Raw genomic sequence first — 16970 nt, 5'->3', positions numbered from 1 at the left:
TGACTTTCACCAAGAGAAAACAATGATGAGTCATAGCTTTTCAACCTTCCACATAATACATGAGAGCATTATCTTTCATCGAACACAAACACAGTCACATTTAGAGAACATTATGATCCTGAAGCCATGAAGTCTTTATTCCGGCCTCATTTACATCATCAGCTTTCTAGAATCCTGACAGGCTTAATTTTCAGTGTAAGCCTTTATAATATATGGCACTTTTATCTTTTATATTACTGTATGATTAAACAGTCAGATTTCCTTTAAGATACAACTGGAGGCAGCTGAAGTTTACTTAAATGGCATCATTTCCCATATATATATTGGACACCCTGTTTATTCTTAGTTGTTATATCTGATAAAAAATAACCTTAGCTGGTTTAGACATGACATTGTCTTGATTTGTAAATACAGTCTTCTCCCCACATGTGCAGATTTAACTTTAGTGGATCTGATTATTCATTTGATTAAAATGATCTCTGTAGGAACTTTCCTATAGGTTATGCTGGAGGACCTAGAGAGTCCTAGGGAGAATAACACCCCTGGAATCTCTGTCATTCAGTGTGATTTAATGGCCATCTTTCACTGAAAATTGATCCCAGAGTTATGCTGGAGAACCTATAAATTCCTAGAGAAGTATTTGTTCAGGTAAAAACAACATTTATTTCTGGTTTTTCACTTTCACGGGGGTCTTGTGCTCATGACTAAAGTGAATGTGGGGGACTGACTGCATACTTACATCACACGGCTACCTTTTAAGAGAGAAAATATATATAAATGAGTTATATTTTACAAATACATCAAACTGATTCCAGAGGTCTGCCGAAACATGAGCTAATATACCATTATGCATGAGTTTGGTTTTTTTACTTACAAAAACTTTATCTCCAACCACATTTTCCAGATTCAGCTGTCTTGTAATCTCCTTAAGAGCAATTTTATCATTGGTCTGTAATAAACCTACAAGATAACAGCAAGTACACTATAATATTCTAAGATGTGCTTATCTTTTCTATAAACTCAAAGAGTTCAATGCAATTGTATTGCAACAGGAGGAAAGTAAATACTTTACATACTTTTAAAAAGAAACATAATAACAATTGATTCTGAAACTCTTGTTCTGTTCTATGAGCTTCCTTTACTTTCTTGTTCCCCTCGCAGATCCTGTTTACAATATGGTTAGAGAACTAACAATTAGAGAAGTAAATACAGCCATTATATTTGCAATCCAAAACAATGGTTTGTACAAATTCTCTGAATATGAATAGTGAACCATGGTTTGCAGTTCTCAAAAGAAAAGTCCAAAGGTCGGCTTGTACATTCAAGGGGGTAGGTTGTGCTAAACTTCACCTAATAATCTTTTACATTAATGTTTGAAGAACAGGAATTTTATCTGTGAAACTGTTGAAGTGGGAATGATTGTATATAGAGTTGTTTAAATATAATTGGGTTATAGTGGTGCAATGTGAGCTGGAGATTGCATCATGCACTGTCTGCTGTCCACTATGCGAGTGTGTAAAGAGTTAACTGTGTACTGCATCAGACAGCAGAGGTGGTTATAAATAGCTTGCTGTGTTATCTGTTCTTCCCTCTGCCTTCTGCTCTCTGCCTATTTGCACTCTGTATGTATATGTCGTCTTGAGTTTTCCGTTTGTCAGTAAATCTTTTGTAGAAAGCCAAACAGGCTTCAGCCTATTTATTGGTGCCAGTGATTCTTTGTTGATCTTCCGCTGCATGTGTGTTTATCCAAACCGTGCGCTCTGACAGTGGTTATGGGCCCAGCACGCTTCCACTGCCCTGAGCCACAATGACCGGCTGCATGAGGAGTTGTCCCACTAGGCCACTGATCATCTGGGCCAATGAAGCATTTCCACCCAGGCTGGGAGGCCCTTGTCCCGGTGCCTGGGGTGACCCTGGGTGAGTGGGCCGCACAGAAGGTGGCGGGGGGCATTGCAGGAGAGGTTGCAGCGCAGGTCAGAGAGCGTCACAAAGGTGTTACCCAGCAGGCGCAGTGACTGCTGCATGTGTGTTTATCCAAACCGCGCGCTCTGACAGAAACAACTAATGGAGAAAACCAGGATATTTTTATAAAGCTATCGTATATTAAGGTGGCAATATGGAAGTTTTGTGTATAATTCAATCTCTGCCACCAAAGGATTTTATGGCATCTGATATGCCATTATTATGTCACACATATTTAAATGGCAAAGTGCAATAGAACCATCTTAAAGACCATTCAATTAATAACTAAAATTACTTACTACTTACCATTTAAATGAACATACAAAGTGTTGTCCTTGACTTGTTTTATTTCCATGAGTTTGTTTAAGACATGGCATGTTAACTGTAAAGAGGAATGCAATTCAGTGGTTACAGTAAAGCACAGGACGTAATAAATCTTACACCATTCTTATCACTTAAGTTCAGGATTTGAAATTAAAATAGGTATTTTATTGCTGCTTAGTAATCAACATTATTATTATTATTCACATGAGAATAATATTATTATTCATATTATTCAGATGAGAATGAATCCCAGTTTGTCCTTATCCTTAAAAAAGACACCATCCAACTGCAAAAGGGACTGTAATCTAATGGAGGTTCCTAGCGGAAGAAAGGAGGGGTGCAATTTTGATTTTGCCATCATCCACACCTATTTTCTACGGGCTGGCAGTGGGAACAGGGAACTGGTAAAGGGTCACTCCCTACTCCCACAAAAGCGGCATTCTGCAAACAAAGGTCTCGACTGTCCTCTCACTGTAGTGCCACATCACCTACCATGCAAAATCTGGTAAGAAAAGGAACAGGAACCTGCAAAACCTTTCTTGTTGTTGCAAAAATACTTTTGCATAAATTTATGGAATCTTCTTTTGGTTTTATACTGAACACTTTTGCCAAAGAAAACAGTTTTAAAAAGAGATTTTGAAAAAGTAATGCAACACATCTCTTACTGTGTTACTGTGTTCCCTCACTTATCGGGGGGTTCCGTTCCAGGACCTACCTCGATAAGTGGAAATCCGCGAAGTAGGGACACTATTTTAATTTTAATATTTATACATTATTTTAACTGTTGTGTGGCCTTTCTCCCCCTTGCAAGCCCCGGGAAGCTATTGAGCCCTTCCCTACCAGCACCGGCTGGGCCCTTGCTCCAGACCCGTCATGTTGTTCTGGCTGCTTCCCTGCAGCCAGGGAAAAAGAAATGCTGCTCCAGCCGGATGAGTGAGCGAGGGAGGGTGGGTGACATAGTGAAGGCCGGCGGCAGCAGGAAAAGCCTGGAAGAGGCAGCCAGGTCCAGCTTCTGCCTCCCCTCCAGCCGGGCCACGACGAAACATGGAGGACTCGGAAGAGGGGGCGGAGCGGAGGCAGAAGTCGGACCTGGCTGCCTCTTCCAGGCTTTTGCTGTTGCCGCTGGCCTTCACTTTCTCACCCATCCTCACTCACTCACTCATCATTGGAATACCATAATGAGGTAGATGTGACTCAAGTCTAAACACAAAATTTATTTATGTTTCACATATACCTTACATACATAGGCTAAAGATAATTTTATACAGAAATATGCTAAATATTAGTTTTTGTATGGAACCAAGTCTATACTGAACTATCAGAAAACAAAGGTGTCACTATCTTAGCCAACCAAGCAGATGACTTTGGAATATTTTAGATTTCAGAAGTTTGGATAAGGGATGCTAGGCCTAGATCATCACAGGACCACTATCACAAACTGAATTGTGGAAAGGCTAATGAAGTTTGCATATACTGTATTTTTATTACTTATAACCATGGGATGTTAAGCATTCTTAACCAAGTTTTTCAAAAATTTATCTTCTTATAATAGACTTGTCACTAACTATACCAGATTGAAAAACTACAGGAACAGTGAGATAAAGCAAATAATAAAGCAGTACTTTTATGCAGAAAACATATAAACATGTTCTTTATTCCAAAGACCCTCCATAATGAAGATATAGAGTAAAACGCATAATAAATTTTTCAGCAGTATTTTGAAACTAAAATGTATCTCAGAAAGCCAACTGATTGAATTGCAATATATTTTTTAAAAACAACAACAACAGAATCACAAAGATTCACATAAGGTTCAACATGTAACATCTTAATGGAATGAAAATTAATACCAGAGTCTTTCCTGAGCCTCGGGGTCCAATGATGAGCACAGAGTTGCTTTCACCATGAATAGCTGTTCGTTTTAACAACTCAAGTAATTGCCTGTGGGGAAAATGCATATAACTAAGGTTCAGACAGGAAAGTACCTGGAAAAATCCCATATTTAACAACAATTCAGAAAAAGGAAAAAAAAAACCCAGTAAAAAGCACTTTGCAGCTTTAAAGCTGATAATAACTACCTTATATACTAATGTATAAGTCAACCTCGTTTTTTAGTCGAGAGCAGGTTTGGGGGCCAAGATTATGAATTTTTATATGACCCACTGATAAGTCCAGAGTTTATTCTGCACGGAAAGGAAAGAACCAGCACCACAACAGGAAGCCAGCCACCTGTGACAGTTGCTATTTTTCTACCCAGGCATTCAAAACAGCCTGAAGAAGTGCCACGGCAGAGATTAGAGTGGGTTGGTGATTCCTTTTGGTTCTCCCAGGTGGACTAAACTCTTGCCTTTTGACACCCTACACAGATAAGGGAATGGTTCCTTTTTTGATAAGTCAAGAGATATTGACCCGAGGATAAGTCAACTCAGTTTTCAGGGCTGATTTTTTAATTAAAATTTCTAGATGTATACAAGAGTATATAGAATATATCTCAGCAAGGAAAGTACTCTACTACAAATATCTTAGAGGAGTTTTTTAAGAAACTACTAATGCATCTGAAAAATGTTGCATAATGTTCTCTTATAGTGGAAGAATCAGTAGTTATTCTAAATTTGGATATCAAAGATTTAAGAGACTTTGCCTAATAACATACAACTATAAGTACAGCACTATGAAGGGAAATATGACATTTTGACTACCATCTCATGAACATTCTAAATTATTCCTCAGGTAACAAATCCCTTGGTGAAATAGCTCCCTTTTTACAAAGTCTTTTTATGACTACCCTGTCCTCATAGTTTCCTCCTTGCTGTCTGTCCGATGGAAGCTTGTTTTTTAATACAGCATCAGGACAGGGAGGATGGTAGAGGAGTGCCTGGCACAGACTTTCGTCTTCAGGTTGCTTTGTAGTGTATGGGATAAACAATGCAATAAAAGATGAGACTTCTGAGATTTAAAAGAATAATATTCTATTCTAGACTATTTTATGGCTTGTCCCTCCCTACTATATGCAAGGTAAGCAACAGCTGCCACAGAATCCCTTATTACGTGTGAGCAGCTAAACAGTTAGAAAAGGGAAAAGCAGATAAACCCACCTCACAAACTAAAAAAACGCCTGTATGTTCAGCCATTAAAATGGCAATCACAGGACAGACTAGGCTGGTGAAAGAAATAAAAATTAACAATGGATACATTTTGCGGAGACAATTCTAGGCATCTCTAGAAGGCTCAGAATACAAGGTTTACACAACCTGATTGTTTTATTTCCAAATTACATATTATTAGTTTTGGATAAAAATGTTGCTGAAACACATTGAAATTTTATTTTTAAGCAGCCCTTATCTCCATTCTTTCCATATTATTTCTGTCTCTGGTACCAAATTTTCTGTTAAAGAGTCATACCCAGAAACATCCATTTTGTTAGTTGAGGTACTTTTATTATAACAAAGCAACAAATGTTAGACTGGTGGAGTATTAATATTACTAACGATTCTGACAAACTGATTTGATCTTCAGATTAGGACTGATCCAACTTCTAGTCAAACATGGAGCTTCATAGATGATCTTGGGGCAGCCTGTTTCTCTGTCAAGTTATTTGCTATTTTGAAGATGCAATGTATGCCACTTTCAACTCCATAGAAGGAAAGGATACTGTTAAAAAAAACCCTTATGAATTGAAACCCACAGCCATTTAGAAGGGAGAGTGCAGAGGTTTGTATACATTGTATTATATTATATTCTTGTTCTCTGAAAAATACAATGGCTTGATAATCAGAAGACCACATGCTAACAAATATTAACCTGAAGTTCATTTTATATATGTTAAAAATATGGCCTAATGCAATGGAAATTTCAGAACTGCTAACTTAATTAAGTTCCCATTGAGTCAATAGGCTTCCATGAAGGATCTAGGATCAATTTAGTTCAAATAGCATTTAAGAGATGTTCTCAAGGTTTACAGAAATTCATGGGCCATGTTTTTTTATTTTTCATGCCACATATGGTCTTACCCAACAGCTGATAACTGGTGAAGTAGTACTTTTTGAAGACCATGCTACTGCAGCAGCCATGTGTTGGGGAAGTATAGGATTCATGGAAATATCAGGTATGGCTTTATTTAAAAAACATAACAGCATGCTAGACTTTGGTAGCTGCTATGACATATGGAAAGCAGAATTTTCACTCTGTCTTGAATAGTGCTTTAATTGGTTTTGTTAGATGGAATAGTCTCTCTTCTGACACTTCAAATGAAAAGAGTGGACTAGATTTCAATCATACCATAACATCCTTTATTTTTAGACATTGATGAAGAGGAGGATCTCCTGATTATATGCTCCAACAGGCAGATGATGATTTTGCTGGATTTTTATGCTCCTCATAACAACACTTCCACCTCTGATGTCAGTCAGCTCCCCCTAATCCTCTAGAGAAGATCTCAAACTCATTTTCACCAAGGGCCACATCAGCCTTATGCTTGCCTTCAGATGGTTTGTAATTGTAAGAATGTATAAATGTAACCTGGCAAGGGTCATATAAAATGGTGGGCCTAATTCAGCCCAAAAAGCTTGTGTTTGATATGTGTGCTCTAGAACACATTTTTTAGGGCCACTGTGGTCCAAAGGGCGATGAAACTAACAAAAACCATCCCCTTCTTTCCATCCATAAGAATGCCTAGTTTGTGCAGTTCTATTCCATACAAATCAAAAACAATTGGGGGAAGAGGTCTGAAACACAGAGGTCAAATGCAAGGGATCAGTAGGGGGAACTCTTAATAATACAAGTAAAAAAAAATTCTTGCTTACTTGTACTGAGACTCAATTCCAAACAATTTTTCATTTGGACTCGGATGACAAAATCTTTCACGCAATATTCTTTGTACCTGCAAATAAATGAGTCGTTCAAAAACAACATAGTCAGCTCTCAATTATTCTGGCAATTTTCACCTAGCTTATGAAGGCTGATGAGACAGAAATTACACAAATATGCCAGGCCATTTTGCAAGAGCTACTTTTCAGGAAAATATATGAAATTTTAGATGACTATTTTGGTACAGGAGCTGGAGCCAGGCTATTTGAAGAAATGTCTACACCTGAATTTGCACTCATTATCTAAATTCTTTGACATGTAGTTTCTAAAAATAATGCCAAAAGAGATCAGGCAATCCCCTACATTATCCAATTTCCGTAAGGAACTGAAGACATGGTGGTGTCAGCAGGTTTTTGAGTAATTACATTGGAATACCGCCGAATTCTGGGCCTGAATATATTGCACAAGATTTCCCTAGCCTAAAATGATACATTTTAATATATTGGGTTTATGGTTCCCGTCCCCTTGATCTGGTCATGTAAGTGTTATTTATTGTTATAATTGTATTATTTTACTTTGTTTAATAATGTGTTATTATATTGTTATGTAATGTTTGTGTTGTTTTTATGACTGTAATCCGGCACCTATCAATCCCCATGTGTGCTGATGTGACCAAAATATGCATATATGATATGTGGTATGAATGGAAGAATGAGTGAGTTAGTACATTTGAAGACACCAGTCTGTAGACTAATACTTGCAAAGCATTAACTACCTGCTCAGGAATTGTAATTAAAACCTGCTAACGAGATCTGAAACAGTTGACCTGCCTGGCAAACTGTGATAAGAACTGCAACTGATAAGAGAAATGTTTACATCTGTTAACATGTCAACATTTGCTAACTTGACGAACTTTTGGGACAGAACTGCTTGTGTTTGCTAACACCAATCAAGAGGAATCAACATCTGGTCCAGGAAACTGAGGATATTCCAGGATGGAAGACGTCTATCACTCATTTACAACTTTGGGACAACATCATCAGCAAAATATTGCTATATAAGTGACCTTATGACAGTCCAGAAGGTCATAGAATCATAGAATAGTAGAGTTGGAAGAGACCTCATGGGCCATCCAGTCCCACCCCCGGCTAAGAAGCAGGAAATCGCATTCAAAGCACCCCCGACAGATGGCCATCCAGCCTCTGCTTAAAAGCCTCCAAAGAAGGAGCCTCCACCACGGCCCGGGGGAGAGAGTTCCACTGTCGAACAGCTCTCACAGTGAGGAAGTTCTTCCTGATGTTCAGGTGGAATCTCCTTTCCTGTAGTTTGAAGCCATTGTTCCGTGTCCTAGTCTGCAGGGCAGCAGAAAACAAGCTTGCTCCCTCCTCCCTATGACTTCCCTTCACATATTTGTACATGGCTATCATGTCTCCTCTCAGCCTTCTCTTCTGCAGGCTAAACATGCCCAGCTCTTTAAGCCGCTCCTCATAGGGCTTGTTCTCCAGACCCTTAGTCATTTTAGTCGCCCTCCTCTGGACGCTTTCCAGCTTGTCAACATCTCCCTTCAACTGGTATGACAGACAGCGACGCTGTTCACCCGCCATGCTCAGTGGAGATGGTGTACTCGGGAGTGGCAGATCTGCTATGGGAAAGCAGGATTCTGTTCACTTTTTGGGGCCTCTTTTTCTCATGGGAAGAGAAAAGAGTGCGTTTTGAAGTCATGGTCTTTTTGAAGTTTTGGCATTTTGAAGTTTTGGCATTTTGGAACAATGTCTTGGCAGGCAGCAGTGGAAGCTGGGTCTGGCCTAAGCAGGTGCTTCTCCAAGAAGGGAGAAAGAATATGGTAATATTTGTGTGCATGAAGATGGATGCATGTTGTGTGTGAATGAAGAATGAAAATGTAACCCCCCTTGTTTGTTTCTTAGCCAATGTGACTGTAGGTTGTTTGTGAATCCAATGTAGTTGCATAGAATCTGTATGTCTGTATGTCTAAATGTTGTTCTTTGTTGTTCTGTAAAAGTTCTGCTATACCTCTCAGACTGAAACTGCAATAAAAAGAACCTATGCTTTAAAGTTATTGAAAAGTTATTCATAACACTGAGTGACTGAGAATCTACTATACACTTTTAAATTAGCTTTTATTTTGCACACACTTACCATTACAACTCAAAAGAGACTGCTTTTTGAGTATCTAAGGTATCATCCAATAAGATAACTGTCGACTTTTGCATAGTTTGGTTTCAAATACAGTGAGACTCCTGTAACTGGGAATGCATATCTACAGCTTTACTTATCCAAACCCAGGGGGAAATAGTTTCTCTAAAAATTTACTAGTTCATCTAGGTGTCAATAGTATACTTCCCAAGAGGTTGCCACAGAATTGTGCCAGAGAACCTAGCTAATTTCTGGAGTGGACATCTCTCTAGGAATCTTGTTATCTTCCAATGCAGCTCTATAATATGCTGTGACCAAAACTATGATAATGTAATGGTGTTTGGTCATATCCACAATTTCAGGTAATTACATTCAGGCTGGTAATGTGTCTCCCACAGATACATGGGTTTTACTAAATGGTTAAGTACTGGATCACCACTTAATTTATGTGACAGCTATCTATGTAGTCCCTAATTCTTTATATGAAAGGCAGCATTAAAATATAATATATACAAATAATATATAAATAATACAATATAGGTAAAAGATAAAGGTTTCCCCTGACGTTAAGTCCAGTCGTGACCAACTCTGGGGGTTGGTGCTCATCTCCATTTCTAAGTCGAAGAGCCGGCGTTGTCCGTAGACACCTCCAAGGTCATGTGGCCAGCATGACTGCATGGAGCACCTTTACCTTCCTGCCAGAGCGGTATCTATTAATCTACTCACATTTGCATGTATTCGAACTGCTAGATTGGCAGGAGCTCGGGCTAACAGCGGGCGCTCATTCCACTCCCTGGATTTGAACCTGGGACCTTTTGGTCCGCAGCTCAGCACTTTAACACACTGTTCCACCAGGAGCGCCCAATACTATATACTAGCAATCATTTATAATTTATAATTATATAATTATCATTTATAATACTATATACTACCAATTATTTAAAAAGTATGTTAAATCTCTAAGGTTTGTTTGCCGGGGAAGTGATATATATGACACTTTATCAAAAATAGTCAGTGAAATCTTCCATACCTAGGATGTGTCATGTTTTATCAATGAATGTTTTGCCAATATCCTATCACAGGACATAACGAAATGTGCAAGTATGTTTCATTATGGTTCAGAGATTGCTCAAACTCAGATGTCACAACAAAACAGCTAAAAGTTGTCAGCATGTGACTGATTGATTCTGCTACAAAGAGGAGGAAAAAAAAAGCATTATGTGGAATGCCAAAAGGAGCTCTGTGGCTTGTCTTTCTTCTTATTACTAATTTATTTTGAATTTTACCTTTCTTCCAAAATGGGAACAATTGTGGCTACTAACGTAGAACTTACAGTTAAACTAGTATGATGCACACATATTTTGAAAATAGTCAATGGAAAATCATAGTAAACAATTAAAATAGTTTAAATATTTATAATACACACCCTGTACATTAAAAGTACACCACTAAATTGAAAGAGCCACTGTCACATCCTATTTAAAGACCAAAGGTCTGTTTAAATAAAAAGCTCTTTGCAAAAAGAGACCAAAGCAGAAGATAGAATGTAAACCTGTTTTGCTACAATGATGCATTTATGAAAATAGTGTGCGATGCTCAGTAGTCTGACTACAGATATAAAGGAAACCAAGTAGACTCAATTATCACAAAAAGAGCTGTGCAAAAAGGCGTACACTATTTGGTCTAGATTATCAGTTATAATGCATGGATACAGGCAGCATCATATGCAGGACTTTTGCTGACTACAGTCAGTCCTCAGTTTCTACACATTCTTCATCCAGAAAAACAACCATCCATGGCTTTAAAATATTTTTTAAATCCAAAAGACAAACCTTAATTATGCAATTTTAAATAAGAAACACCACTTTACTATGTCACTAGCTGTGCCCGGCCACGCGTTGCTGTGGCGAAGTATGGTGGTATGGGAAATAAAGTATTGAGGAATTGGTGGTAGTTAAGATAAAGGGTAAACATTTTCCCCTGACTCTGGGGGTTGGTGCTCATCTCCATTTCTAAGCCGAAGAGCCGGTGTTGTCCGTAGACTCCTCCAAGGTCATGTGGGATGACTGCATGGAGCGCGTTACCTTCCCACCGGAGCAGTACCTATTGATGCACTCACAGTTGCATGTTTTTGAACTTCTGGGTTGGTAGAAGCTGGGGCTAACAGTGGGGGCTCTCTCCGCTCCCCCAATTCAAACCTGCGGCCTTTTAGTCCAGAAGTTCAGCAGCTCAGCGCTTTAACACGCTGCGCCATCAGGGGATATTATTTCGTAAAGGTTGTGAATATACAATATTTCTGATTGTTTTGTTTTTTTGTCTGTTGGAGGCAAGTATGAATGCTGCAATTAAGAAAAATGATTAGGATGTAATGGCCTTGCAGCTTTAAAGTCTGGCCGTTTCCTCCCTGAGTGAATTTTTTGTTGGGAGGTGTTAGCTGGCCCTGATTGTTTCCTGTCTGGAATTCCCTTGTTTTCAGAGTGGTGTTGTTTGCGATATTTTATGTGTTTCTACTGTCTGTGGCCCTGAGAAAACAGAGGATTTGCCAGACTTTGATGATGGGAATACTTTGTTGGGAGTTGTTTGCTGGCCCTGATGTTTCCTGTGTGGAATTCCCCTGTTTTCAGAGTGTTGTTCTTTATTTAGTGTTCTGATTTTAGAGATTGTATTGTTCTGTTTTATTATACCACATAAAATGTTATATATTCTGATTTTAGTGTTTTTGAATACTTGGAGCCAGATTGTATTCATTTTCACGGTTGACCGCAACACAATAATAATAATAATAATGATAGTAATAATAATGACTTTGGTAATACAGTGCTTCACTCCCTTCTCAGCTTCCTTTCTGGAAGAATCCTTTCTTGGGAGGTGTTAGCTGGCTCTGATTGTTTCCTTTGTGGAATTTCCAATTTCCCTGCTTTCAGACTGTTGGTCTTTATGTACTGTCCTGGTTTTAGAGATTATATTGTTCTGCATTATTCTATCCCAGTAATTATTTCATATTAAAGTAGAATCTCACTTATCCAACATTCGCTTATACAATGTTCTGGATTTTCCAATGCAGTCTGCCTTTTCATAATCAATGTTTTTGTAGTCAGTGTTTTAAATTCATTGTGATATTTTAGTGATAAATTTGTAAATACTGTACAGTGGAGTCTCACTTATCCAACATAAACAGAATGTTGGATAAGCGAATATGTTAGATAATAAGGAGGCATTAAGGAAAAGCCTATTAAACATCAAATTAGGTTATGATTTTACAAATGAAGCACCAAAACATCATGTTAGACAACAAATTTGGCAGAAAAAGTAGTTCAATACGCAGTAATGCTATGTAGTAATTACTGTATTTATGAATTTAGCACCAAAATATCATGATATATTGAAAACATTGACTACAAAAATGTGTTGGATAATCCAGAACGTTGGATAAGCGAGTGCTGGATAACTGAGACTCTACTGCAATTACTACATAGCATTACTGCACATGGAACTACTTTTTCTGTCAAATTTGTTGTATAATATGATGTTTTGGTGCTTAATTTGTATAATCATAACCTAATTTGATGTTTAATCGGCTTTTCCTGAATCCCTTCTTATTATCCAACATATTCACTTATCCTGCCGGCCTGTTTATGTTGGATAAGTGAGACTCTGCTGTATATTGATAATCTTACATTATCTGCTTAGAACTGGATTATATGAGGTCCCTTCTTCACAGCTGTATAAAATGCACACTGAAGTGGATTATATGGTAGTGTGGAGTCAAGATAATCCAGTGCAAAGCAGATAATATAAGATTATAAATGGGTTATATAGCTGTGTGGAAGGGCCTTGAGTCTACACTGCCATATAATCCAGTGCAAATTAGATAATCTGTGGAAGAAGCCTAAGTGAGGCCCAAGTCTGCCTGTCCCCTGACTGAACCCTGGCTGTCCCTCGGCTGAGTCGGTTGCTAGGAGACCAAGTGAGCAGAGATTAGCACTCTAAACTGGCAGCAATTGGATAAAAACAATTATTGCTCGCCCTCTAATTAGGACTTTATTTTTCTTTTCTTTTTGTTGTATCAACCTAGAGGCGTGGATGATGGGTTGTGTTGTCAAATTTCAAGGTTGGGGGGGGGGGCTGTAGTTTTGCTGTTTTGTCCGGTGCCCTGATTCCATCACTCTTTTATATATATAGATTGTATAGAATGCATCCATAGATTTTGTAATCCACAGAGGGTCTTGGAACCAAACCACAGTGGATATAAATCAGAGGGTGAGCAGTATTAGTTTTGACAGACTTATGAAATCACATGACAATGCATGTAAGAATAAGATGCAGATAGGTGTGAATGGATAATTAGGCCTAAATCTTATTTTACTAATGAGATTAACAAAACAGATAACCTATTAATAATTCAATCAAATAGCCTATTCCTATCACTGGATTTATGCCACATATTGAACTGCTGCTGGACTTATATGCCTCAAAAATCCCTATTGATCAAAGCTTGCAATTGCAAAGTAGGTCAAAACAAGACACTAAATTATCATCTCCTCATGTTCAATAAATGAAAGAGAAATATCACTGACCTTTGAAATACATTCACCATTTGTGAAGTTATCCTCCTTCAATTTACGTTTACTCATTGTAATTCCTAATGTACAAAAAGGAAGATATATATATAAATATATTAGCAAGAGTTCCTCAAATAGTCAAGACTGAAACTAACTCCCACTTCCTTCCTTCTTATTCTATGCCAGTGGTTCTAATTCTGTGGGTCCCCAGATGTTTTGGCCTTCAACTTCCAGAAATCTTAACAGCTGGTAAACTGGCTGGGATGTCTGGGAATTGTAGGACTAAATACCTGGGGACCCACAGGTTGAGAACTATTGTTCTATGCAGAGATGCAAAATAAGACTTTACATTTGAAAGGTATATTCTGTGCTCATTCTAAACACATGGGTGACTACAAATTATACCTCCACCCCACAACCCTCAAATGCAGTTCTCAATGAGATGCTGTAAGCTTCTCAAAAGTAATGTCACTTGCATATAATTTATAGCACATCAATCCTCTGTAACCATCCCATGTTTTCAGTGCTTATTTAGGGAACCTTGCTTATATGTAAACAGCCAATAAGCAGTGCTAGTATGCGATTTCTTTTGTTGACATGTCAGAGCATTTTGACAGAGATGAACAAAAAAATGAGAAAAGGAATGTAGTCTAGATGACCCATCCTTCTTATATAACATGTGCAGTAATCAGGCATATGTTTGGTTCTCTCGACATCTTTCATTCCCAAAAAAAATCCCCAAAGCCCAGTAAAGTTTTATTTGACATAAGCTTTCATGAACTCCAGTCAATTTGGCAGATGCTTCAATGGCTTTAGCTGAGAAATATTTATATATACAATAGAGTTGTTCTAAGACAGAGGTATCAAACTTGTGGCCCTCCAGGTTTTTGGCCTCTAGCTTCCAGAAGCCCTAGCAGGCATGGTCAGGAATTTGGGGCGTTGAAATCCAAAACACCTGGAGGGCCACAACTTTAACACCACTGGCCTAAGGTATATGTGGGAAGGCAAAAGATGTACCTAGCAAGTGATGTTTTCAACAGTAGTTGTTGAAAGATGATACAGACACCCTAACATGAATGAATAGATTTACATATTTATAGTGATGAAAAGTCTTTCTCAAATCCTATGTAAATGCTAGTGGCTTGAGAATATATACATTAGAAGCCAGAGAAAACAGAAATAAAACCACTACACACCTGGGAAAACGCTTAAACAGTGGCCATAAAAATTAACAGTATGTGTGTCACAATATAGACAAACCTAACAAATAAACTCATTGGTGCACACAGTAAAGTGAAGCAACCTTGTTTCCACAGGAGGTAAGAATTAAACCTTGTTCAACAGTTTCTTATGGAATCTGCCTTAGAAATTCTTCTGTGGAAAGATGGTTACTTCAAACTAGAGATTGTCCTGGGAACTGAAGTGTTCCCCCACTGGTTTAAAAAAATATTTTGGTTTTTGACCGCTGGCTTGTGTCCATTTACTCTTCTGCACAGATATTTGGTCTGTTGGTAAATATAGAATCCGGGGGGTACTGCTGCCAAATAAAGGTATGTATCGATACTACAGGACCCATACTATCTCTCAACAACTGTTAAGTAACCACCGTTAAATTTATGAGTTGCTGATACCTTTTTCATTTCCAGTCCCAACTTAAAGCTTAGCATGCATATAAACATCCACCTGTTGAAGCTATATTCCATAAATCCAATGAAATGGCCTGGACTCCACAAAAGCTTATGCAATTTCTTGGATTTAAAGAGGCAACAAATCTTTTTGGTGTCTTTGCTGCAACAAACCATGCCAGGGCAACTCAACACATATGCTAGAAACATCAACAAATAAATCAAATACAACTTCAAACACTCAACAATAAGATAAGACCAGTTCCAAATCCTGCAAATGTCCACAAGTCCTGCTTCTTGTCTCTCCACGTACAGGTTGAGTATCTCTTATCCTTAAGTCAAAAATATTTCAAAATACAACATTGTTTACATGGATGGGCTAAGATACGGACAGCTTCTGGTTCTAAGCATTTTGGAAAAGGGATACAAATTTGAGTGTCCCTTATCCAGAATCCTGAAATACTCCAAAGTCCCATACACTCTGGTCCCAAGCATTTCAGATAATGAATTTGGGTTGAGCATCTCGTATCTAGAATTCCATAATGCTGCAAAACCTGAAAATTTCCACCGACACTGTGACAATCTTTGCTTTTTGATAGTTCAGTATCCACAAACATTGGATCATGCACATAATTATGAAAATTAAAATTATTTTGTATGTGGACTTAAGTCCCAGCTCTTAGAAATCACGTAATAATCATAATAATTTTATTTCTTACTCGCCTCTCCTCATGGCTGAAGGCGGGTTACAAAACAATTAAAATACAGAAGCACAGCAAAAACACTAGAAATACACACACTAAAACGTATCTCCATAAAAGTTACACACCAAAACGTATCTCTACAAAATACATACTAAAACATACAAAACAGAGATAAAACAAAGGACACTTAAAATTCATGTTTAAAACTGTCTGGGAAGCCCTGTTGGAGGAGATAGCAGTTTTCATGGTTTTTATATTCATTTAGCTGTCAGAATTTTTCCAGCAGCTTGTTCTACAGTTGTGGGCCAGCCGATGAAAACGTCCTCTGGGTGATGGTTGACTGTCGGGTTCTGGCTGCCCCACTGGAGTGACTGCCCCACAGGGGACCTAAGTGTTCTGGGTGGATTGTGTGGGAGAAGGCGATCCTTTAGGTAACCTATACCCAAACCATTAGAGGTTTTAAAGGTCAAAATCAACATCTTGTACTTTGCCCATAAACTAATTTGGCAGCTAGTGAAGTGACTTTAATATGGGTGTAAAACGTCATGAACATTACTGCAGACACAGATGCAGTGTGCAGCCAGGAAATCAGAAAACGTTTCCTTCTTAGGAGGAGAGCAATGACCAATCTCCATATAATAGTGAAGAGTAGAGGCATCACACTGACAGTGAAGGTCCATATAGTTGAAGCAATGGCATTTTCCATAGTAACCTATGGATACGCGAGCTGAACCATAAGGCAGGCTGAGTGAAGGAAGATAGACGCTTCTGAACTGTGGTATTGGGAGACAAATTCTGTGAGTGCCTTGGACTGCAAGACCAAACCAGACCAT

At 38.3% G+C, this 16970-nt stretch overlaps 1 protein-coding gene across 10 annotated transcripts in view; it reads right to left on the bottom strand.

Annotated features, from left to right (window-relative positions):
• orc4 (origin recognition complex subunit 4) overlaps positions 1–16970 on the bottom strand; it is a 37750-nt gene that overhangs the window by 11688 nt on the left and 9092 nt on the right. For 8 of the 10 annotated variants that reach the window (XM_062966408.1, XM_062966385.1, XM_062966371.1 and 5 more), the window contains 5 exons: positions 13824–13888; positions 7089–7165; positions 4137–4227; positions 2269–2344; positions 875–960 (listed from right to left, as the gene is read on the bottom strand). In XM_062966408.1, the coding sequence (XP_062822478.1) occupies positions 875–960; positions 2269–2344; positions 4137–4227; positions 7089–7165; positions 13824–13880 (387 nt within the window). In that variant the 5' untranslated portion in view covers positions 13881–13888. Of the gene's footprint in view, positions 1–874; positions 961–2268; positions 2345–4136; positions 4228–5381; positions 5446–7088; positions 7166–13823; positions 13889–16970 lie in introns of those variants that run through there. The other 2 variants (XM_062966417.1, XM_062966416.1) reach the window with 2 other exon arrangements.

The sequence above is a fragment of the Anolis carolinensis genome, chromosome 1 (assembly GCF_035594765.1).
Source record: "Anolis carolinensis isolate JA03-04 chromosome 1, rAnoCar3.1.pri, whole genome shotgun sequence".
NCBI classification, from domain to species: Eukaryota; Metazoa; Chordata; class Lepidosauria; order Squamata; family Dactyloidae; genus Anolis; species Anolis carolinensis.
This window is presented reverse-complemented; position numbering and strand designations above follow the sequence as displayed.